General features: G+C 39.6%; 2 protein-coding genes across 14 annotated transcripts in view; both read right to left on the minus strand.

Moving 5' to 3' along the window:
• LOC110058624 (uncharacterized) overlaps window positions 1–18,307 on the minus strand; it is a 147,400-nt gene extending 129,093 nt beyond the window's left edge. For 7 of the 13 annotated variants that reach the window (XM_089285175.1, XM_089285172.1, XM_089285171.1 and 4 more), the window contains exons 1-4: window positions 18,098–18,196; window positions 17,876–17,982; window positions 11,903–11,959; window positions 11,033–11,413 (exon numbers count right to left, since the gene is read on the minus strand). In XM_089285175.1, the coding sequence (XP_089141301.1) occupies window positions 11,033–11,413; window positions 11,903–11,959; window positions 17,876–17,936 (499 nt within the window). In that variant the 5' untranslated portion in view covers window positions 17,937–17,982; window positions 18,098–18,196. Of the gene's footprint in view, window positions 1–11,032; window positions 11,414–11,902; window positions 11,960–17,875 lie in introns of all 13 variants that reach the window. The other 6 variants (XM_089285177.1, XM_089285174.1, XM_089285180.1 and 3 more) reach the window with 5 other exon arrangements.
• On the minus strand, window positions 1,551–10,869 carry LOC110058662 (uncharacterized). The gene is made up of 4 exons (XM_020765317.2): window positions 6,565–10,869; window positions 5,911–6,033; window positions 5,005–5,196; window positions 1,551–1,953 (listed from the first exon to the last, which is right to left on the minus strand). The coding sequence occupies exons 1-4, from the start codon at window positions 7,895–7,897 to the stop codon at window positions 1,715–1,717; spliced, it is 1,887 nt and encodes a 628-aa protein (XP_020620976.2). The 5' UTR covers window positions 7,898–10,869; the 3' UTR covers window positions 1,551–1,714.
• Window positions 18,308–24,508: the final 6,201 nt, after the last annotated feature.

Consider the following 24,508-nt stretch of genomic DNA (forward strand, 5'->3'; position numbering starts at 1 on the left):
AACCCTTTTGATTGGAACTCATTAAAGGCAAATTTCTATTAAATACCGTTTAAATTCAGGCACACATTGGTCATGGACGGTGAAGGAAATAATTACCATTGTTAACCTGATGGGTAATCATACTCTAAATTTTAATACGAAGAAGTAGAGAGAAGTTGTATATTTTGTCAGCGGGAGATGAATCAATCGCTATACACTGTATAGTTTGGTTTTGAAGCTGTCACGTGGTTTTAAAGAGAGGAAGAGTTCTTTTGATTCATTCCATTTGGACTCTAGCCACTAGTTACAGAAGTAACCCCTTGAGCAAAAAACACTTTGCGTGCCAAGAGGGAAATCCAATCTTCCGCTCAATTCATTATTGGCAAACAGATATTGGATCTACAGTCGACAGTGTCAGTTTTATTCCAAAATGAGCCTTATCCTCAAACAATTGTTATGGGAAAGTTAAGGTTACATGTAGCTTTGCCAGGTGGTTTGCTTTTAAGCTCAAAAGTAGCTTAAATCTTATCTGCTAATCACTGATCTCCTTTCATTGCACAGATGTATTCGTTTTTATCGTACCGCAATTAATCAGATATCAAACATATACGGAAGGATACATGAGGAACATAATCTGTTGTTGTAACAGCTTCACAAAAACAGAATAAGCAAGCGAAATTGACGGAAATAAGAGAGTAAGTTACGGCCATGTACAGTGGTGTGGAAAACAGATTGTCATGTCAGGAACAAAAGACGGCACATGATTTGTTTGCGAATGGAAGAACAGACTGACCAATGCAAATGCTGGCGCAATATTTGACTGACTTAGTTTTAAAGCTCTTGGCTAAGATAACATCGAGATAAACTTCTATTTTCGACGACTTGTGCTGTAATTGCAAAGAAAACTATGAGTATAAGTTTGAAGCCCAAAGGTGTCATAATTGTATTGCCGGTAAATTCACCGTTTTTTATTTGGCGCTTAGAGAGCTTACTATCATTCACGTTCAAGACCTGTTTTCATTGAGGTTTTGCCCGGTATTTGCAACAGTTCCTGACTTGGAAGACTTATAAATTTTTCGAGAGATAAAGACATTTTAGAGGACCGGTATGCATGCAATGCCTTTTGAATTAAACTGTTGCTGCAAATTTTCGCTGATCATCAACGTCTTAATTTCCAGTCCTTAAAGACGGTAAATATCACGGTAAACGCCAGAACGAGGCTAAAATCTGTGGAACGGCGAAAGGGTACCCCCACTCCATAAGCCTTCGTTCGATCGTTTGGGAGCCTACCTATTTGGCGAGATTGTATTTCGAATTTGGCGATAAACCTGAATATTAGTTTTCAAAGTTTTAATTTGAAAAGGTTAACGCTCCACCAAATTGAGAAGATTTAAGAAAATAACTAAGGACCGGTCAACAGTTAACTGCTTTAACTCGGAAACATTTCCATTGAGATGATGGTTTTGTAGCTGAATGAAATGGAAAGGTGGATAGAAAAGAAAGAAGGAGAGACAAGAAGGAAGAAATGGAGCTTAGATCACTGTTTTCATGACGGAAGTCAAATACCATGAGTCGATAATTGGCAATTCGTTTACTAGTACCCTGGTCCCAAAGGTTATATTTCCTTCCTAACTCAAGTAAATTTGAGTCGCGAAGAAGCAAAATGAAGTCCCAACTCGTGGCTCAAAATTGTACTTCGTTTAGAAGATAAAAACAACATCTTAGACCTGGGTATCTAGAAGACGAGGACCCAGAACAATGTTTTATGGAGGAGGTAACACAAGTTTGACGTTTCATGCTCAAGGGAGTAACGATGTTGCATCATGCTGCCGTGGTCCAGTATTTGTATACCTCGGCAAATCTTCCCATTTCCAAAGTATCCTCCATTACAGGCACATGAAAATGAACCCACTGTGTTGAGGCACGCTGCGTTGATGTCGCACGCTGGTGATTCACTTGAACACTCGTTCAAATCTGAGGAAAACAAGAAAACAAAGGCTAATTTTCACAAATATTTCCTATAAAAGACTTTTCCTCATCCGAGCCGTGCCAAAATTTTACCCTGGTTCAGAGCACGGGTGAAATTTTGGCTCAGCACGGATGGCGCATAGGTCGTTTTACGCAATAAAGGTTCATCCGCGCTGAGACATTGTTTTAGGTACGCGTATCAGTTATATTGGAAATGAGTCAAAAGTTTCTGTCGTATAAATAGGCCTTAAAAAATAATTATTTACCAACACATGAATGCTCAAAAACTGATACATAGCGGGTCTAAAAACCTAAAAATACCGAGTATGGAATAAGCAAGCCGATTTTTCGCGTCAACCACAAAAGGGTGTGAGCATTCTTCGCTATCCTTTAGCTTGTTATCTTTATAATTAACTCATTTACTGTCAAACCACTCCCGATTCGGGTAACCACAAAGGTAGGGCTCACGAGAATGGATCCAAAATAGACCTTTTGAACCTTTCCACCAAGTTTAATCAAAACCCGTTAAGTCATCATGCTTGATTAATTCGTGGAAACGACACAAACACTTGTAAACACGAAAACAACTTCTAAAACCTGGGAACACAAAGTACATAACTTAGTTGAACGTGTTGTGAACGCAAAGATTGCAAATCTCAAAAGATATGCATGGATTTTGATGTAAATAATCGGAAACTAAAACTTCCTGACGGCAATTTATTTTACACAGAAAAAAAAATGAAAATATTTGACCTTTGAATATCACTCAAGAGATTGATCCACCCCCTCCAGGAGGTCCAATTGTGTTGACAGCACTTCACCTTTTGTAGTGTTACATGTATTTGTCACACAAAATGTAAATTTCTGTAAATATCACGCTATCAAGAACCTTTTTCCATGCAATCCCCTTTCTTCACTCATATTCAACGTTTTGCTTTCGTAAAATTGTTTTCCATAAAGATTTGAATAAATGTCAGAAGGCAATTTCACCATTAGAAAAGTTTGAAAAGGATAATCCCTGCAGTTATGATCTGGATCATGCTAAAAGGGTGAGCCGAATCAGGGTGATCATCTCTTGGATCATTTGTAATAACTGACAGAAAAAACAAGCAAAGATTCGTGCTATATAAAGATCATGAACTATTTTGAACGAACGAAATGGACCTCAGCCAAATCAGCTCAACATAAAATGTGACCTGCTTTATTACAACCAATTTGTCTACATAAGAGGTGCTTATCATGATGCAACGAAGCCAGAAAATTGCAGTATCAGCCTTTAATCTGAAACTTCTTTTGGTTAGTATAAAATGTATGATAAGTACAGCTGGACATCCATTTACCTTCTTTTTGGCTTAATTTTGGAAGTACCTACAGCGTCGCAATTTGACCCTCTGCTATTTTAAAATTGTGGCGTTGATGGCACGAGATGAGGATATCTTCTTTGTCTAGCAGTGGCAATATCGTTAATGATCTCAGTTTCAGCTTTCATATGGCTGTTGTCGATTATAAAACGATTGTCAACATCAAGTACCACCTATGCATTGCTATGCTACAAGCAATCTACCTTTTAGCTCTCAACACCTGGTGCGAGAAACGATACTTGCTCCCGCACCGATGACAAAATGCTCGCATATGGAAACTCTAGACCAGATGGGAGACAGAAAAAAACCTGTTTCATGTTCAGGATAACGGTTTAAAGGTGTCAAAAGTGAGTTTACTTTTCCTCCCTTTTAATAAGTCTGAAAGTGAGGAACAGGCCAACTAAATGAAGGACTGTGAAACAAAGCTGCGTTGCTGCGAGTTTCCAATGCGAATGTGCGCGGGCTTCGCTTCTTGCTCCACGATTCATTTCATCGTCACCAAATTAAAATCTACCATTCTCTCTGATCTGCATTTGCCTGTTGGTCTTTAGTTTTCAATTCCATGTATTTTATTCGCGCTATGCATGTAAGTTATTCTACGTAACACCTATTGTATAAAACTTGTATATTAACTTGTATATTCAAATTCACTCCAGTTGTAAATGACGATGACAGAGGTGACTGTCGAAACATGTACTTAAAACTGAAAAGGGTTGTCCTTTTTTTTGAAATTTACTGTTGTGAAAATTAAACAAACTTTATTTTACCGAACTATTTTCTCACTATGGTGTTGAGTTTCTACTGGTCAGTAACATTAAGTCCACTAGAGGCACATAAAATACAGCTCCCTTGTGAAAATATTTTCGGTGCTATATAACAAAGATAAGTTGATAAGGTGGACATATGTCGCCACTTTTCAGAAACGTTTCCAGAGACCTAACCTTACCTTTGCAAACTTGACCACTTCCGGCGAATCCATTATTGCACTTACAGTAAAAGCCACCAAGGACATATTGAAACAAGAAGCATTCGTATGGCGAAAATACCCAAACAAAGATATAAACCATAACTAGCTACCTTGGTTATGTGGTGACTCTTCGCCGAAACAGTGTTCTCTTCTAACTACCTGTAATTATACATCTTACATTGTCATTTGGGAAGCACTATTGACTGACAAATTGCACGGTAAAAATTTTTTAATCATTCCTTAAAGCACTGCACTGCAAAGGTTATGCGCGCAAGTGACCTGAACTTAAAAAATCCAACTTTCCGTTCGCTGGCTCGTTTGTCTGAGCTTCTTCCGTTCGTTCATGCACCAATGCTATGCACCATTGGTGTTGGGCAGACAAAGTTTAGGCAATTTAGCTTGGTCAAGAAATATGGATTATTGATCAAGCGTGAGGTCCATAAACAAGCAGAAAAAGAACAAGGCCAATATCTAGCCATTTTGACCGAACAATCTTGGTTAATAAAGGATTTACCGTATGGAAAAAGAATTTCAGTTCTTGCGGGACACAGCGGGAAATCCCTAGCGGGCAAGACAGCGGCATCTTGCCCGCTCACGCAGCTACCCATATAATAAGGGAGAATACCACACTCCTGTCTCTGCTAAGAAGATCAATTATCGCGTGACAAAAATTTAACCAATGATCGATTAACAGTCTTAAACAAAATATCAAGAAACGAAATAGCATACCAACACAAACTCGGCCGTCTCCTTCAAATCCAAGGTTGCAGATACAGTCATACGACCCCTTCAGAGGCACACATGTGGCATTTGAAGAGCAGTCATGTGACCCGGTGAAACACTGATCTATCACTTGAGCAGCAACATCGCTTGGCCCCTCAGCAATTTCAACAGCTTTTTGTGTACTAGTTTCTTTTGCCCCTGCAGAATAATCGTGGTGATGGTGTGAGATTTATTTTCATTAACTATTGTTTGCTTACTTTACGATCTTCAGTTAAAAAAAAAGAAGACAGAGCTGACTGTTTCAGGTCGTCGTTTACACTCTGTCCCAGTCGTCTTCAATCTGCTGTCCTGATTGTTTAGTAAGATTAGAAACAAAGACAGAGATTGCATTACGAAAACAAAATTTTAAACACTATGACAAAATATTTCAACTTACTGTAAATCTACTATAGCGTTCTATCACGAATTCCTTTTTCTGATTGGCTACGCCACTCACTATCTCTTCTGTTGTAGATAGTGCGGAGCCCAGTAATGTGTTAACAAATTGGCGGCCGCTTCTTTGAGTTTTCGAAGTGTTTGCGAAGAGGACTGAGATAAAGTTTTGAACGACTAGTAGATTTATACTAAAACAGTTAGATTAGTCGCTCTAGAAATCTCGAGCTCGTTACCTAATTGTTAAATTTAACTCTTATCTCTGCAATATATGTTCAAAATGTATGCCGCTTTGCTGAGTCCTACCTCTGAATGACCCAGCACTTATTTATGTCAATAAATGGGAAAACCAAGAAGTAACCAAGAAATTGTATCAGTCAGATCCTCCTTGCATTCTTACATTTCACTTAACTATGCAGTATTGCACCTTGTGCTTTTCCTAGAGTGCTGATTTTGTATGAGGTATGATGAAATTTGTACCTTCACAGAGTTTTCCGTTTCCAACAAATCCTTCCCTACATTGACAGTAGTAGCTCCCCGGTACATTGTGGCAAGTCGCGTTTGCATGGCAATCGTTGAAGCCATTCCCGCATTCACTGATGTCTAAAACAGGAAATAAAGAAAAAACAATCACCCTTTAAAATGTGATTACTTTGCAGAACGATAAAATAATTCGTAAATACAACAAAGTGACGTGGCTCATATAGATTCTGGGCCTAATTCGGGGAACCCGGAAGGATCATCAGGCCCCGACAATTAACTCAGATTATCATGCTTGTGGCATAAATGTTGCTATTTACAGTGCATGGTTCCGTACGGGCGAAGAAAGGCGGTTATTATTTACCTACGTAAAGAATTTCGTAAGTGCTAAAATAACAGTTAAAACCCAATTCACAGCTTTCGTTATGTCCAACGCAACCAAGGACTCAATTTAACGTATGTGCTGTAAAATAATATATTGTTTTCTATGCCTTTTTGCATTTTCCTGGGACAGAACAGGTCAAAGCGATCTAAAGACAGTTCTGTGGGAAAGAGTCGCTCTACGTTAAAAAAAAAACAAAAACATAAAGGCTTATTCCAACGTATACGTGGGTACGGGAAAATTAAAAAAAGTAACAAAACAAATAATCATACCTGCACATATTCTTCCATCCCCTTCAAACCCTTGGTTACACTCGCAGTCATAGGACTCATCCAGCGGTATACATTTACCATTAGAGGAGCAATCATGCGTGCCAGTTCTGCACTTATCTCCCTCTTGAGCACCAACCTCACTTGGTCTCTCAGTCAATAATTCCGACCGAGTAGCCTCAATCACAGGTTCTGTCTTAAAAGCAGTAGTGGGAGAAGGTTTTGTCGAACCAGTAGGGAAGACAGGAGGCCGTACAACTGTTTCGTATTGTTTCGCCTGGACAGTAGACGGTTTTGTCTGGACAACTCTTGTGGAAACATCCGGTAATGTTGCTGTGACAACAATAGGTGATGTCTCATGCTTTCCTGGTGCTATAGAAACTTGGATAGAAATTGTGTCTGGTTCTTTTGATGTTGTAATAGGCATCCTCGTTTCCTCTGATGAGGTAGAAGAAGCGTCGGAAACTGGTAACCCTGCCTCGTACACAGTTGTGGAAACAAATGTTGACGGCGTCTCGGGTTCCGTCGATGTTGTGGAAACATCCATAAACGGTAGCTCTGTTTCGTATATAGTTGCCGGATTAGGTGTAGATACTTCCTCTAGTTTTTGAGACGTTGTAGAGGAAGCGTCGGAACGTGGTAACTCAGCCTCGTGTGTAGTTGTGGTGAGAAATGTTGATGGCATCTCGGGTTCGTCTGATGTCGTAGAAATATCCATGAATGGTAGTTCTGTTTCGTATATAGTTGCGGGAACAGATGTCGATACTTCCTCTAGTTTGTGCAATGGTGTAGAAGAAGCGTCAGAAGGTGGTATCCCGATCTCGTACGCAGTTGTTGGAACAAATGTTGATCGTGTTTGCGGCTCGTCCGATGAGGTAGAAACAGCGGTAGAAACAATCGCGGGTGCTTTCTCAATAGCTCCATTAGAAACATCAGGTGACGTTACTGGAACAACAGCAGGTGACATCTCATGCTTTCCGGATGCTGAAGAAACCTCAATCGAAATTCTATCCGGCTCTCTTAATGTTGTAGATACATCCGTAATTGGCATCCACGTTTCCTCTGCTGTAGCAGAGACTTCCGTAGATGGTATCTCTCTTTCTTGTGATTTTGCAGAAACGTCTGTAGATGACGTTGTCTCGGTTTTTGTTGATGCTGTAGAAACATCCGTAGATACTTCTTCTGGATTGTCTTTGATGTCCTCATCTGCAGGTCCCCTCGTGCTCTCAATCACAACCGATGTTTCAGTACTCTCCATCATTTCCGCCGCCAAGACTTGCATGAGATTCCAACCTGTTACATTTTCTATTTCGAAAGCAATTGCATCGTAGTACATACTTTTCAAAGACAAAACGAGGACTTAACTTCCAGGAGTTAGACTAAGAGGAAGTGATGATTAATAGTAAGTAAGATCAGAGTAAGAAATAAAAGAGCAAAGAGAAGAAGAGGTGTGAATACATGGCATTAGCACGGGTTAAGTATGCAGGTACGAGATACTGTTGACCGGCCCTCCTTAAATGGAACAAAGCGGACTTTGAAGCCGACTCTCCCGAAACATTTGGCAGGTGCCTTCACACAAAGTTGAGCAGTTGGACGGATGACGAAATGTGGCGAAGAATATGTAGAATATATTACTTGTTGCCAGGACGAGTCGGTTTCGTACATGTGCACCACGTGTGGCCGTTGTAAATCTATTGCCAACTATCTGAATACTCTGCGTGTGGTTACACTTTTGCATTACATGAAACTAGTCTCGATTCGACTGGACATTCCTTACGCTGGAAATATTTTTTCTCAAGGCCTGAAATGTGATTCAAAATGGAAAAATTGAAATAATGTGGAGTAGTCAAATTTATTATTGTCTTGTCTTGTAGTTGTGGGTTAACTGTATAGCGGATATTTTTATTTAATATTGTTATTTCTTTTTCCTCGACATGCCATCATTTCGTACCCGGGGACACTTTACCGAACAGGGCTTACTCATACGGGCCCGGCAAATACAGCTCAATTGCTCCTTCGGTCTTTCCCGATGACAGCCCATAGCAGATATATGAACAGAAGTGATTTATTAGAAATAGAATCCATAAAGCAATACATCCGGTTCCATTTCCCGATATATATGTCACTCTCGCGACAGACATACAGTCGAACCTGTAGCCTGCAAACAGGCTCCCGGCGAGGACAGAAAAACATTTTGGCGAGCACGAAACAGAAGAATTCGGAAAGCGAAGCGATCGGGGCAGGGGCCCGGCGAGGACGGAAAAAAATTTCGGCGAGCGCGACGGGCTCACCGGGAGCCTGTTAGCAGGCTATCGAACCTGCCTTAAGCGAGCAACCAAAATGTCGAGCCTAGATGTACGCTAACGAGAGTTTAGACTAGACCGAGTCAAAATTTTTGCCTCATTAGCACATGGTAACTGCAGAGGCATACCACATGTTTGAAATGTTTTATTCACGTGAAAAGTCAATTTCGAAAAAAAAAATGCGGTACTTAGCCAGGAATGCGATAAATGTTACAACACCTTCTTATCCAAATAACGCTCTACTATATATCTAGTGGTCATTGACGGAATGTTAAAACAGAAGAAAATTTCAAACTGTTCTGAAAGTGGTCGCGGTCACTTACGAGAGGTGGTCGCTTAATAGAGGTTCCATATATAGTGATTTGACTTGCACACTTTTAGTATTTTGGAAAACTGGTCGCTTACGAGAGGTGGTCGTAACCGTAGGCTCGACTGTATCGGCAAATGACGTCACAATTCCCGCTTCATTTTCGTTGTTCGGAATAATGACGGCCGCTAGTATCAGCGACGACGAAGTGATTGTGTTTTCTGAATAGAGAAAACCGAAGAAAACGAAAAACGATGCAGAAAGGTTTTCAGGAAATTTATCGAAACGTAACAAGAAACAGAAATAGAGGATATTATGCCAGCGGAAAGGCAAGCAATCATCAAATGTTTCGTGCTCTGTTTCCAAGAAGAATAACAAGCCCTCATCCATCTCATTCTTTTTGAAAGAATCGACTGCCAGCTGCAAAAAATGTAACTATGAATTCCATGTAATGTTCAGCACTTACAGGAGCTCAGTCATGGTTTGTGCATATTGAAAAGCTTAGCCTCAATTTTTCAGATTCGTCGTTTGCAATCCGTGTCAATCTTCTCCATCCTTGGCCATCCTTGTTCCCTTATGGTTTATCATTATGTCTTTGGTGTTTTCCTGTCTTATTAAACTGTTATTTTCAGGTTTCTTACCATTACAAGGTAATTTTGCATGTGGCCAAAATATCTCAAAATACCGTGACTGAGCTCCTTTAAAACTACTTTAGATTTATTTTGCTTGATTGCACCGGCTATATTGCTGATTGAGCCACTATTTGTAAATACCGGTATTTGCAAACATGTATCTCCATGATGTGCCATATGGTCCATACAATAAAAACATCATTACACGTGAGGTCGCAAATATGAAACTGATGTTCTTGTAGCCTGAACAATATCTCACGAGTGGGCCCGGGGAGTGATCACAGCGCACGGGGTGAGATATTTTTCTTCCCACTCGAACATAAAACTCATATCTTCTCACGACTGCGTAATATCCTCTCCAAATTATTTTTTCGATACCACGACAATGTACTTGGAGAATGTAATAACTGTCTGAAGGCAGCTTTCCTGGGAGAAATATTTGACTTGGTCTCTGCGCGATATAGTTGCCTATTTGCATCGCGTGACAGCGCGAACTGGACGACTACAAACTGATCGATTGTTCTTGAAGGAGAGGAATAGAACGAGAAAGACCTCTATCTCTTAAAATCTCATACAACCTCAATTAATATGTATTCGAAATGAGTTTGCCGGGTACTTCTGTTAGGAAGTCGAAACAATGTTGGGCAATAAAAGCAATTGCCAAATTCTATTACACCAGTCAAAAGTACCATTAAAAATCCTTTAAATAGTGACGCTGTCACTGCGCCGACGTCAGTTGTGAACATGGTCATTCGACTGTTAAGTTACAGTTTGAAGAAAAGATAAAGATAGTCCCTTGATGACAAACGCTCGAGACCTCAACTTTCAATTTTCGTGCTATGGCAACAAAAACTTAGCATGTTCAACTAAGCATTTTAGTAATCACTGGTCACGGTGTAGATGAATGACTTTTCTATCTGTTAGCTAGAGACCAACATCGGTTTAGTAATATGTGCTAATGATTTAAACTTGTTCAGTAGCAAGGTTCGAACACAGAAATGTATTTTCAGTACATTGTCGAAATGCCTATATAGATAGTTGCCGGACATGACTAAAAAGCAGTTAAGTCAGTAGAATATAAAATGGGAATTTGGACAAGAATAGTCGATATGTGAAAGCAATCAGATAGAGATCATCTTTTCGCGCGCAAGCATACCAATGGATGAATACATCACCTGTTGTGATTGACGTCTGAATTACTTTGGTATTGAATATAATAGTCTTCTTACCTCTTTCGCAAATAAACGCTTGTCGATCGTCACAGTTCCTCACTTCCCATGAATAAAAAATGTCTTCAGGAAGCAGACTTACGCAATCTCGACCAACAACAGAGGCATCCTTAGGCTCGAATCGGCCCCAGTTTGTAAAGTCAGATTTACTGCCGTCACTCCACACAAACTCGCCTTCACTTCGGCGAAGACCTATCCAGACACGAGATTCTGGTCTGCCCACTTCTACTGCTATGAATTCATTTTCATCCACACTCTTGGACAGAGCCAAGTGCGAATCCATTTCCTGGCAGGTTTCATTAGCTTCCTGCCACGTTTTACCGAGGACATAAGGCAAGTAACACGATCCACTGTACCCTATCCAACCCTGTGGACATGATCCTGATGAACAGACAACGACAGCGCAATTAGCGAGACGGATTTAGTGGTAAGGCCGTTGTACAAGTAATCGCGAAATGTCCTGGATCATCAGGGTCAGAGGTCTTGAACCTGTTGACCAGTCCACCTTTAGCCCAGCTGTCAAAAGGTCTGCATCAATGCCCCCACCCCCAAGCCCCCATCACCCCCAATGTCCACCACCTCCAGTACAATATCTCTCTAACCTCGAGACGGTAAGTATCATTGTTTTAGACCACTTTGCCACTGGCTAGTATTTTGCTTTAAGTCTAAAGGTCTTTTGGCTGGATGGATCATTTGAATTACATAGTCATTTGTAAAAAGTAAGTTCTTTTTTTCCAATTCACCGGCAGCTACTTATACACCTGGTGGAGAGGGGCACCGTAAAGGAAAGACCTCTGGTTTACCCTTTAAAATGATAAAGTAAATGTCGTCTAAAACATCCCGCAGACTGCAAGACAGAAATATTAAAACCTGGGATAGCGAATTCCTCTTCAATCTGCCTGGCTTTTCTCGGGACTGTTCCCTGCCCTGTAAAAAAGGAAAGAAAGATGACGACAACTAAATAATGGTCAAGTATTTTGAACGAGGGTCTTTGGGATCAAGCAAGAGAAACGGTTTCCCATGCATGCATTAGGATATCCCTGGATGCCAAGCCTGACCTTATCTCAGTGAGAGAATTCAAAACACAATACTGGTAAGAGGTCGAATGGAAACATCTAAAATGATTTAATTTATGCATAGACTTGTTCACAGAAAATGTTGTTGAACGTGCTTGCGTAAGGCCGAATGCATAACGTGTTGCAGTTACCGTCTGCACTTTTTTCTCAGGGAGGGAGGATAAGATTAACAGAGTGCCACAGATGTTAAAACTTAAAGTGGTTTCACCCAGACATACAGGTTTGATTTATTATCTTTAGCAGTCATTGCACTTTACTTTGAGGTTGCCTTTGATCACCTACAACAAGCAGTCTCATGCATTCCTCTCGAATAAATAAACACAATGTGGTAACTTGTTAAGATGTCGAGCCCAAAATTGCTATTTCCACAACTGGAGGGTCTCGGATTATTGGAAAATATTCGACAATTTACTTGCATCTTCGACAGTTGCATAGACTCTATTCACAAATGACTGTCAATTAAAAATTATTTTGTAAGTATTAAAATTAGCCCAACTAACCTCGTTTTTGAGTTGATAATTCAAAAGAATTTTTACTCTCAAACGAGGTTAGCTGGGTTGATTGAAATGCCTGCAAAACAATTTTAAATTGGCAGTCATTTTTGAATAGGATCTTGGTGCTGCGTTTCAGGTTAAGTTATTTTCATATTCAATACTCTCATGGAATATAGATCTGGACTGATGAGCCCGCGAGAATTGTCTCAGTTTTCGTAAAAAGCTTTTGGGATGTTCACTTACATTCTTTAGTTATGTTCCGTTTATCTTAACAGGACCATATCTTCATAATCTTATCATGTGTGGCTGTATATGCCCGATTAATCCATTAGTTTTAAGAAGTATAATCCCTTTAGAACGAAAATAGGCTGCTAGTCGTGTCTGTCAGTTCGTTTTCTTAGAAGTATCACGGCACGCCTAAGGTATGCTTTATCCTGGATGAAATGACTAACGTGTAGGTAACGACACCCATACAACCTACAACTTTATTACGTCATGTAAACTGATGAAGCAAATGGTTACTGCATGGATGTCCAGGTGATGCATTCTTTGTGCATTTGGTTTTATCATACAGCATCATCGCAATATCATCAAATAACGGTTAATCTTAATAGGACTATGATTAGATTGCAGATTTATGATTAATCCGTCAGTTTATCATAGACATAAAAAAATAGGTGATAATCCCTTTGTGTAGAGTGAAAACAAGCTGCTAATAAGGCCTGTCAGTTCAAGTCTGTTTCTATAACTGATCACCCACATGTAACACGTAAAAAATATCAAGTTGTGCGTTGCTGATCATCATTGGTTTGTCTTGCATGACAGAGCTACAGTGTGAATGCCCAAGTCCTACATATTTACTACTTATATACATATACTTCATTGTATAGACCTGTGGCTGTAAAATTATCGATTAATCCATCAATTTCAAAATGACAGTCTGTCATGTTACGATAAGAGTTCAGATGTTGTACACAGTTAAGGATAGTTAACTAGTTAAGGTTCTTGTTAGGTCTCCGAGTTTCTCAATCCTGTAATTAGGATGGTAGAAGGCTTTTTACTGCAATGTCTACAAAGTGGTGGAGCCTTTAGCAGATGGTTTATACAGTGGAACCTCGATTTAACGAGCCTCTATATAACGAAGTCCTCAGTGTGGCGAACGGTTTTCCTCGCCCCAGTAACAGCAAAATATATGTAAAAGAACCTCGATACCATGAAACCTCGTTATAGCGAACATGTATTGGTAATCCCCCTTCGTTATATCAAGGTTCCTCGGTAACTGTGAAGAAAATTGTGTGGCAAAGAACAACTGACGGCGAAACTAGGGTGTGAAAATTTCTTATCTTATCTGGAGTGACCACAATCTTGACAACTGCAAGATGGAGATATGCGGAGCTTATCTTATCTGCAAGATTTAGAACACCCCACAAAAATGGACCGAGCATTGTCATTAGAAGATAACTGGAGGGCTTAATATTTTTCTAACAAAGGGAGCACCATCTTACCAACGAAAGGGCGTTGGGACGAAAGTTGAAAGACAGGATAAAAACCAGACCCGTGTTCTGTTTTATATCGCTAAATGCTGTTAATTGCTATTTTCATCTCACACACCGATAGCATATTCACCTCTTCGCTCTGTATGGTATACTATCTGTTAAGACCGCACGAACAAATCTACTCGAACATTAAAAACTGCAAATTTAAACACATAGCGGTGTGTCTACTTGTAAAGTTATTTTTTACTCTCCAGGAAAGCAGCAGTTACTCTTTCGCTTCTCAATGCAAAGTTTTATTAATCATATAGCACGCCCCACGAGATGACGATCTCAAAGTGGCCATCTCGCATATCATGATCTATCATGTTCTCATACGTTTTACGCCGATTTCTGTTGTTTCTTTTATTCTGCGTATGAAAGGCCTTTTTTCGTTGAGTTTGCTCCATAAGACTTTTAAGATTATCAACAAAGTCAACATCAAATTTCCCTTTCCAGTAAATATTTATTGTCGACCGCGAGGAGACGGTAAAAGGGACAAATCACCCGCTTTGATCAAAAGCGTCTGACGTCTCGATGTACGAGCAAATTCTGAGGACAATAACATTGAACAATATCAGTGGTAAGAAGAATTGTATATTTTCCAAGCTTGTGACTAGAAGAGGTTAAATCAAGATTTACAAAAGCAACTCCTATTGTAGTTATGTGTGGCCGAGTGCTCTCTAAACTTCAATCATTGTTCCGTTCATCTCTTTCATCAACAAACTCTTGTTCTAATAGGAGCCCCTTAAACGAACCCCTGTTTTTGTGGTTTTGTGTCCATCGTGGTTCTCGGAAACAAGAAAACGAAATTGCGTCCTCGTTCAAGTACGAAGCCCATAACTGCTATTTTTTCGTTTTGTCACGCAATCGTGGGAAAAAAAAAATATTCAAACTAGACAGGATTGCATGCTAAGGAGCCATCACCTCGAGGCGTGACCCACAGCTTCGTCTGATTATCCTTGATTAGATTAATGTCCTGATAGCACTAATACAGACACGTCTTTGATTAACACGACAACCTTGAAAACATGTAATGCTTTAGCAGGAAATCCAGGAGGTTGTCAAAAAATTGAAAAGCTTATGTTCTTCGCTATTTGCTTTCTGTTGTTTTTATTGTAAACTCCAGTGGGGTAAAGCTTTCAACTCTTGCATTAGAGTTGTTTTGACAAATATTCGTTAAAAGCAGCGGAAAACGGCGGATGGGTATTTTATTTACGTACAACAGATTCAAAAACCGCGCAATGCTCGAGAAAAAACCTTCCGGAACAGTAGGGCGGAGATTCCTTAGAGAATTGCTATTCTCGTCCTGCATGGTTTTGTTCCAAATCATGTATGAGTTTCCAGTCCAAAGCATAGAATAGGGTCACGCCAGAATAAAAGCTGATCAGACAAGTACAAAGCGACCCGACACCTAGAAAATGGTTTGACATAAAATAACATAACTGGCTAAATTCCAGCTGTGACATGCAAGAATAAGTTTTTTTCAAGAACCCGTTTTCACTTAGAAACGAAGATAATGCCACGAGAATGATCCCCTTGGCAGGTCAGAGCTTTATAATGTATATCTAGGAAACGAGATAAACAGGGACGCCGTTAATCCCTTGGAATCCCGTGGGTGTGAGAGACTCAACAGCGTGGAGCTGGCAAACATTACATAAACAACTCAAAATATCGTGGCTAGACAAAACTCAAAATCAATGCCATTAAAGCGGCCTTACACAAGGAGCGCTTGTTTTGACGACAGAAATGTGCAAATATCCGCAAAGCTATAAATAAAGACAAAAGGTATTTGCGAATGAAGAAAAACTGTAATGTTACAACGCTACCTTCCAATAAAACAAAAGACAAAAAATCTGTCGTTGGCCTTAAATATGGAAAAAAATGCCACCTTAAAAACATGAAAGTAACGAATCTTGTGTATGCCCTGGTCAAGTTTAAGTACTTAACATCTGAAGATCCGGAAGAAAAGATCTATTTTTTTTTATGGGTTTGAGGTGTAGAAATATTCATTTCTAAACTGTTGAAAACAGCTCTTTCCTTCGCAGCTGGGTGGAAAAATTCCCCGTTGAGTCGGCCGTGATGGTGGACTCGATCGTTTTAAAAATGTCATCGGAAAAAAAAGGTCATTCAGTCCTTCCTCAAGATAAATGTTCATTTAAAACGGGCAAAGCAGTTGACATGATTGAAAAAAAAAAAAACACATTGAAGTGGAAATGATGTAACCGATAGAAATTTTCAGACTACTACCTTAAATTTACACTAAACACCTGTATACGATAGTTCTTTATAAAGTGGTATAGTTGAAGGACTTCTTTAGCGTAGTAAATAGTTCACAGCGCCACATCTAGCCTATACAGGATATTTGGAATATAAGATATACAATATATGGAATATATGGACTAGCTATGCAATGTGGAAACCAGGCTTGATAAGTTTTCGAACCTGGTTTCCATATGATCGCGAGTTAGATGGTAACCGGAAATTTCTATTTGAGCGCATGGCCTACAAACATTCCCTTTGTAGAGTAAGAACAATGAGAGAAATAACATTAATAATGTAGATATAATTTGGTTCATGTATGAGAAGCAAGCGACCAACATGAAACAAGGCTAGATCAACAGCGACATCTACAGATAACATTCAGTTGTGTGACACTCAGCGAGATCGGGACACAGACTGCGCGCGAGGTTTGCGGAACACACGTATAGCTACATATGCAACACACGTGTGCCCTGGCGGCTCGACAGGGAAAAGTAAAATCAACAAACCCCCCAAAGCATGGTCAGTTACATGAGCTCAGCAGCGAACTCCCTTGTGAGCTCGATCATCCTAAACTTCTTCAAAGTGGTGAAATAAGGGAGACAGCTCAACGTTACGATAAACATCATTATAAACGTCATGTGGCGATCTCCGGCGGTCACATTCAAGTCCAGATATTGAAAATATCTACTTCACTTCAATAACTATAAAGCTTAGCTCTCTAGCACTATCAACAACAAATAGAGTTTGCAGATAACAGCAACATCATTTTAACTTACAACAGTAGCTCTACCATCCAAAGAATGGCGAGAATTTTCTTAGCTGATAGCAATCGAGGCGAGGTGATACTTCTCGTGGCTTCGCACATGTTTTAGATGAACTGAAGATAAGTCCATTTTCCACGTAGGTAAGTTTACACGGGAGTAATTTATAGCCATAACCTGGGACAATTTCATTATTATCGATAGAGAGGCAACGCACACAAGTAAAACAAAGATAGAGACGCATTTAAATTCAAATAAACCAAAGACTTTTCATCGATGTCTGGTCTTGCGTTATGTCGGCCACGAGAGGTCAAAGGACCAAGGATTGAAGAATATGGCACGGGACGCAAACGGCGAGAAAGAACTAAGAGGTTTTATCTTTTGTAGTAATTTTAGGTATGCTGTAGAGACATCAAACAATTTGCTGCAGTCTCGCTAGGGCGATAGTGAACTTCTGTTGTAAAATGTACACGGAACAGCGTTTAGTAAGGCAATAAACTCGAATAAAAATTTCGCCGTGTAAGCATTCACCGACTTTGCCAAAACCGACATCCCAGAAATTGGAGACTAGCGCGAGTAGATTCAACTGTTCTAGAGAGACATGAAATAGCTATTGACCCATCTGCTGTAAAGTCATCTGTGTAACGAAACCAGCGTCTCGCTAAACAATATACAACTGCGAATCATGGTCCTAACATGTTTAAACTTTTCTTACCTGCTTTCGTGGTAATCAGGAGGGCAAGTCCGAGGAATAGTTGGCAACGAAGATTCGTCATCTCACCGCTCCAGCGAAAGTCTCTCAAGCGATGACTTCTATTGGTCCTTTCGTAGAAAAATTCGTTAAAGAACGAAGCATTAGCGCTTACAGCTTTGAAGACATTAACATTAGAATCGTTCAATGGTTTAGGTTTCAGTCAGAGTTGATGTTTACACTTACTAAGATGTCAATCTCCTCTCGTACGAAGAGCGGCAAGAGGAAATTAACGCACGTTTTATGTTCCAGTTATCTCCCGTGGGTCTTAATAACTCATTAATCCAATCCTATGATCAATATCTAATTTCTCCCATATACAGTACAAGCCGGGTCACGAGAATTAAAGAAGTCATCAACTGGCATCGTGGTGATGATTCTTGACAACACTTACATTCAAGGAAAGTGTGGCAGCGAGTCAATAATAGGGTTTAAAATAACGGGAGTCCATAAAAGCCTTATTCAGCTGCGATAGCGAACGAACTCATTTTCGAGCAAAAATGTCAACACTTCTAATTTCTTTCGGATCGTTTAGCTGCCCTGAAATTAGTGATAAAAAGTTTCATACTTATATTATTTACACCGAACCCTCAAAGATACGCATGTATTTGAGAGAACGCTCGAAACGAAGCTAAACGGATTGCTCGTGTCCAGACTGTTCACCTTGTTTTCGAGATTTGAGTGACGGATTTCAGACGGTGAGAAAACCGCAGGGAGTGTCTGTTTCCGGAAGCTTTGTGCCGTCACTGTAAACATTTGTCAATACCTCTTTGTCGTTAACTGATCAAAAGCTATTGACTTTCAGCATAATTTCAACATAGTTTTAAACACTCGTCAAGGCCCAAAAAGCATGGGAAATGTTAATGTCGGCAGATAAATTTCCACCGAATTACAACCAAAGTTATGGTATACAATATATGCCAAAGAATTTGGTCGGAACTTTGTAATCTGCACTGTACTTGAACACCTTTTCCCGTCTAGACTGTTACATGGCATACGGTATTCACATCTTTAGTCCGTTTTCGACGGAATAATAGGGAACAGTACGGTTACACTCCTTTTTTATGATGAGAATATATATATATATATTTTTTCCTTACTGTGTTTCTTACCGTGGGAATTACACCCAAAGGACCCTCAAATATTTCATGTATTGTTTCATATTTTATATATTCGTATTACACCTTATACTTTCAGTTATCACTTTTTAACTTGATAACGGCGTACCGTAGCGGCGCCGAAACGTTGTTCGCTTTTTTTTAAAATGTGTTTTAAAAATCTTTTAGCGTTTAACTTCTTGATCAATTTATAAGAATATCGAGGCTGAAATTTGCGAAATTTGAGTGAATACATAAGATTTTGAGAAGAATACAGTTTTTTGTGTTGCGAGAAACTGCAAATACAGTCGAACCCTATTAATTAAGAGTCTATTAAGCGACTACCTACAAAAAACGGCCACCCGTAGCCCTTTAGGCGGCCAGTTATCAAAGCCTCGATGAGAGTTTTTCTATTGTTTTTAACTTTATTGAGCGGCCAGCCTTCTTTTAAGCGGCTAATATCCACTTTCCCGAGGATGGCCGTTTATAGAGGTTGAACTGTACAATGCAATTATATGTTTTAACTAAACCGTATAAAATTATTCCTTTCTCTAAACGGCAAAACTGGCCAAAAGCAAGAAGTTGTGTACGCGATATCAGACTTAAATGCCTGCAGGCTGGCTCCACTGAAAATTACTTTAACACCGTACCATCCAGACACCAAATACGGTACATTCGAAAACAGAATGTCATAAGCTAAAATCTAACGCCAAGCCAGTTTATTTCTTTATCGTCGATCATGGTAGAATATATATTCGACCTCAGTCAGTCCTCAACACATCAGTCATATTTGACGTTTGTCATTCCTAGTCTACGTAAGAGAAAATCTACCATACGTACCACGGGTCTCCAATATTTTCATACATTACACTCAGTTTTGTAACACAGCGTAAATTATGTGAGAGTCTTTCTGGTAATTTGACATTCGTTTAAAACAGTTCGAAATATGGGGAAAAAAATTAATAAGAATGACTCTTCTGTGTGCTACTTGTCGTGTCGTTTTGGGAACCTTTTCAAAGCGATTTTCGCAAGTTTTAGTTTCCTGTTTTTCTCTCTAGAGAGAAAATGTTCTGGCTTCTAAGGAGCTTGATATAGACCTGTGTTAGTACACATTCCCGCGGAAAATTAAGAAAAAGAATGACAACCCTGAATTTCATTCAGTAAATCCTTTGGGTGAAATTTGTTAGTACTGAGGAATTGATTTTACCCGGGAAGGTACGTAACATCGGAATCCGCACTAGAAACTCGTGTCTCGGTTTAATTTTGCGCCATGTTTCTAGCTAAACTAAAAGGTTCGTTCAAAATTGAACAGACTGACGGAATTTGAAAGCTCAGAGCGCATCTAAAAAGGTCACAGTCTGTGAGAAAATTCAAGGCGTGATCATTTGCGGTCGAGAAAAAAAAAAAAAAAAAAAAAAACGAGGAATTTAACCGATGTCTTGGTCATTTCAAGATCAAATGGTTGGAAACGCACCTAAACTTGCCAAGTCTTATCAAATCAGTTTCTGCTATGAATTAAGAAATGTCCGAGAAAAACTCAAACCTCACAATTCAAGGACATTTAATGACCTCCTTACTGACTTGTCAGTTACCTTGCTTGCCAAAGAACAAGTGACTCGTAGTTTTTGTTTTCGCTTTCCGCAAAAGAAAAAATAAGGTGGCACCGGAGCCCATGCATGCCAAAGGTTACCCATACATGTACTTAAGATAACTGATTACAAAGCTCATTAAATATAATTGGAGCCGTGCAAGTGAGCGTTATCAGCCGAAGGCTTCGGCAGAAAAGGCTTGTCAATACATTGGTATCACAAACACCCATTCTCACTATGGCTACCTATCTTTGAAATTTCTGTTGTTTTTGCTGTTGTTGTTGTTTTTTGTTTTTTTCTGGCCGTCTGACTGCTTTGATGGACTTTTTGGGATTTTACACGTATTATAAGTCATACGCTTTTAAATTTCTTCATTGAAAATGGCGGCACAATTTAGACATAAACTGTACGTGTCTTATTGCCAGTGTCACTATTATTTGTAATCCTGAACTACTCGATAGTCCCATCAGTAATTCGTTTTTATTCAAAGTAGATTAAAATTTCTTCGGAATTAACGAGATTACCGAAATATCTTGTGTATTCATTTCTATCTTTTTCTAAACATGGGTGTCGAGTAATCTCCCTAACTGTAGTGAAAAAAAGAAAAACAAAATCACTGCTTGGTGTGGATGTCTTTAGGGTCTTTGGGTAAGGCAGGTAATTGCGGAATGGACTAGTACGGAGTGGTTGCAGGTAGCTAGCCTGGTCACAGAGATTCCATTTCTTCCTATCATGCAGGTGTACAAATGTGTACCGGTAAATGTAGACTGCAAAACAGTCGTTTTCGGACGTTTTCGAAAGGCGCGATCCTCGCGTGTGAAGCGCGTCTCTCCCCATTCTCCCTCGCCGTTTTTACACTCGCTCCAGACCTTTCGTTCGAATATTGACCGTCTCTCGCGTTCGCAAAATATATGACTGTTTTGCAGTCTACGATAAATGGGTCTAGATGGGGATGGTTGGACCATCTCTCGCTGCTATTATTAGACCCTGTCAGGGAGGTTTGCAGGTTTCTAATCTCTGCCATCAGTTAATAAAACGCTTCACTTGTCAGCTCTCAGGGTAACATTTTGAACAATTCACAGTTAACGGTTATCTCAAAGTTATTTTTGGCTCGACCCTCTGAAATGGAAACCGACCGCGAAATTAATAGTCTGGATTTAGCCGTGTTGGCGATTTAGAATCTGCCGCTGACAGGTTTGCACGTACTATGTCTATACTGCATTTATATATTGCATTTTATTTCCACTGAAGCAAGAAAAAAATAAATAAAAAGCTGAAGAGACGACTAAATCATTTTAGCTCAGAATAGGGTTTCCTATTCATTTTCACCCAGGCGCGTTCAGCTGGCTATCGACAAGCACAACTTTCCCTTGATAAGATCACATCAAAGATCCTTCGATCACTGTACATCTGCTTGTGGGACTGAAAGAGCACACTGTATTATATTAAGAAGGCCACCTGATATCTTAATCTGACCTCCCTAAAAAGAACTAAAAACAAGGAAAACAATTTGCAAAGCCATTTCACCCTTCGACCTTGTTCAAAATTCCTATTTTTGCATATAAATATAACAGTTTTATGCCAAAATAAAACAACAGCAGCAAAATAAAAGCAGAAAATTAAGGAAAATGGAAGATAGATGCATGGATTACAGAATCAGCAAATGCTACCCCCTTTTAATTTTCTAAGCAAGTACAGTCATGGCCTGTGATTGTTGCACGAAAACAGACGAGGTTCTGATATAACGCGTCCTGTTTACATAACGGTAAAAGACAAATGAAACTGACCAAAAGGGAAAACACAAAGTTGACGGGGCATGAAACAGTACGGAATGCCTCCGCGCTGAAATGTTCTGTACGTTCATCACAGACAACCGATGCAGTCTCAAGTTATCTTCCGCAAAGCATTGTTCAATCTAGCCAAGCCGGCCAACCTAATCTGTTTATTCGAAACAACCTAAATTATTTTAAAATTATCTTACTGCTGCATATGAATTCTACCTTAGCTTAAAACACAAATGAAGATAAGCTTACCTTGTCAGTTCAACGACTCAGATCAGTGATTCAAAAGTCGACAGCAATGAAGAGCAATGCACAAAAAAGCGTTATACTGTAGACACTGTAGTCTCGGTTGCGAATCACGAGCATGTGTTAAGGATTGTATAGTAACAACTGAACCTTTCACTCAAATTTCATTTCGGTAATTGAAGAGAAAATTAGTCTTGCTAGTCGGATAGGCTAAGAATTTGACCATATGTCACAGAACGTGTCGGTATAAACTATACCGATTATCTGTTTATAGGACAGTAACTAGATAAAAAAAAATATATAATGAAACTATCAACTCATCAAATTAACAAATAGATTCCATGTTGCGGTGCGTCTGTTCAGTAATAGATCACAGATGACGTCAAAATGTGGTAAGAACAAAAAAGTGGCACACGAGGCGATAGCCGAGTGTGTCACTGATGTTCTTACCACATTTTGACGTCTTCTGTGATCTATTACTGAACAGACGCACCGCAACATGGAATCTATTTGTTTTATATAATAACGCAACAAACTACTACAGATAGAGCTTATTTCTTATTTCAAAATCTTTCAACATAACTCGAAAACCGCCCTTTGCCCACTTTGGCGAACACGAAAAAAGCCATTTGACGTAATCTGTTGTCTATACAAATTGAAGCAATCTCATTGGTTGCTACGCGTAGGAAAGAATTGTAATTGGTCCAGGAAAATCACGCCACTGTCGAACTTGATCTCGAGCGTCGCTTCTCGTGGAATGAAAACTTACAGCAAAAGCAGAGTTGAACTGCGAAATCTACAAATCTTAAAGAAAATGCTGGATAAGTCAAGTCAGTTTTTGTCATCAGAGCAGCCCTGTGAGCCGAAAAGCTTGGATGTTGCCTCGAATATTGCAGGAGTTGAAAAACTGCGCTCGGAAAACTTGCGGTTGCGGTCAACCTGTAGGCCATTCGATTCTAGTTTTGCATGAAAGGAGCGTTAGTGATGGTGGAAATGTGTCCTCTGTGGTTGGTGATTCTCAAATCAGTTTGAAATAGTGTCGGAGACAGCTTTTAGCTGCGATACAGTTAGCCGTGAGCTGTAGTGAGCTATACTTTGCTCGCTGTTGCGCCCTGAAACGGACTGGAACATTCGCATCGGAAAGTAAGGTTATGTCTTTATTTTAACTGATTTTAAGAAGTGGTTTTGATGTTTTATTCCAGACAATCACTGTGTCAACAATTATTTCGAGACTGAGAAAAGTTCAGTGTTTTAAATAAATTAATCTCGTAAACATTTTGTTTATTGGGTTTGTTAAATTCGAGATGAGGCAATGGTTCTCGGTTTACCAAGACTAACTTTGTGTTTGGTTTAGTCTCGCTCGACTGCCGACTGAGACTGCTCGAGTATTTTTTCTGGGTCATTTTCTAAAAAAGAAACGGCTTTATCTTTCTCCTTCCTGCTAGACTATGCTTCTCGTTCTTGTTCAGTGCCTCGACAAGACTTTTTTGTACTTTATCTTTTGCCCAGTCATGTAAAACATTATCTAAATTCTCAAAACTTTCCGCCATTTCAAAACACAGAGGGAAAAACTTTGAAATGATGACGTCAATCGTGCGTCTGTCCTCTAATAGATCATAGGCGAGAACCAATCAAAATGCGAGAATTACTTGGATTATTATATAAAGTGCAGGGGTCTCTCGTCTCAGACAACAACGTTTATAAAACAAGAAAGAACTTTAGTAAGAGGTATGCTAGTAAAGCCCCTAAATTTGGGCTAGGTTCCCTGTTCAGACCGGGCTTTATTGGGTGTGCTGTGGTGGGACCGGAAGGGGGAAGGGGGGAGTTGGCGAGGAGAAAGGGGGGAGACTTTGGAAGTCCTTACCCTGTAAATGTTAGAACTTG

This window comes from Orbicella faveolata, unplaced genomic scaffold, assembly GCF_042242905.1.
Source record: "Orbicella faveolata isolate gen_17 unplaced genomic scaffold, um_ofav_v1 contig_13, whole genome shotgun sequence".
NCBI classification, from domain to species: Eukaryota; Metazoa; Cnidaria; class Anthozoa; order Scleractinia; family Merulinidae; genus Orbicella; species Orbicella faveolata.

Excerpts from the sequence above, each read along its gene's own strand:
- LOC110058662 (XM_020765317.2), bottom strand. The coding sequence starts at position 7,897 with ATGTACTACGATGCAATTGCTTTCGAAATAGAAAATGTAACAGGTTGG. Across the intron at positions 6,034-6,564 it reads GGATGGAAGAATATGTGCAG|ACATCAGTGAATGCGGGAAT; the intron begins GTATGATTATTT and ends TTCCTGTTTTAG. Across the intron at positions 1,954-5,004 it reads AGACGGCCGAGTTTGTGTTG|ATTTGAACGAGTGTTCAAGT; the intron begins GTATGCTATTTC and ends TGTTTTCCTCAG.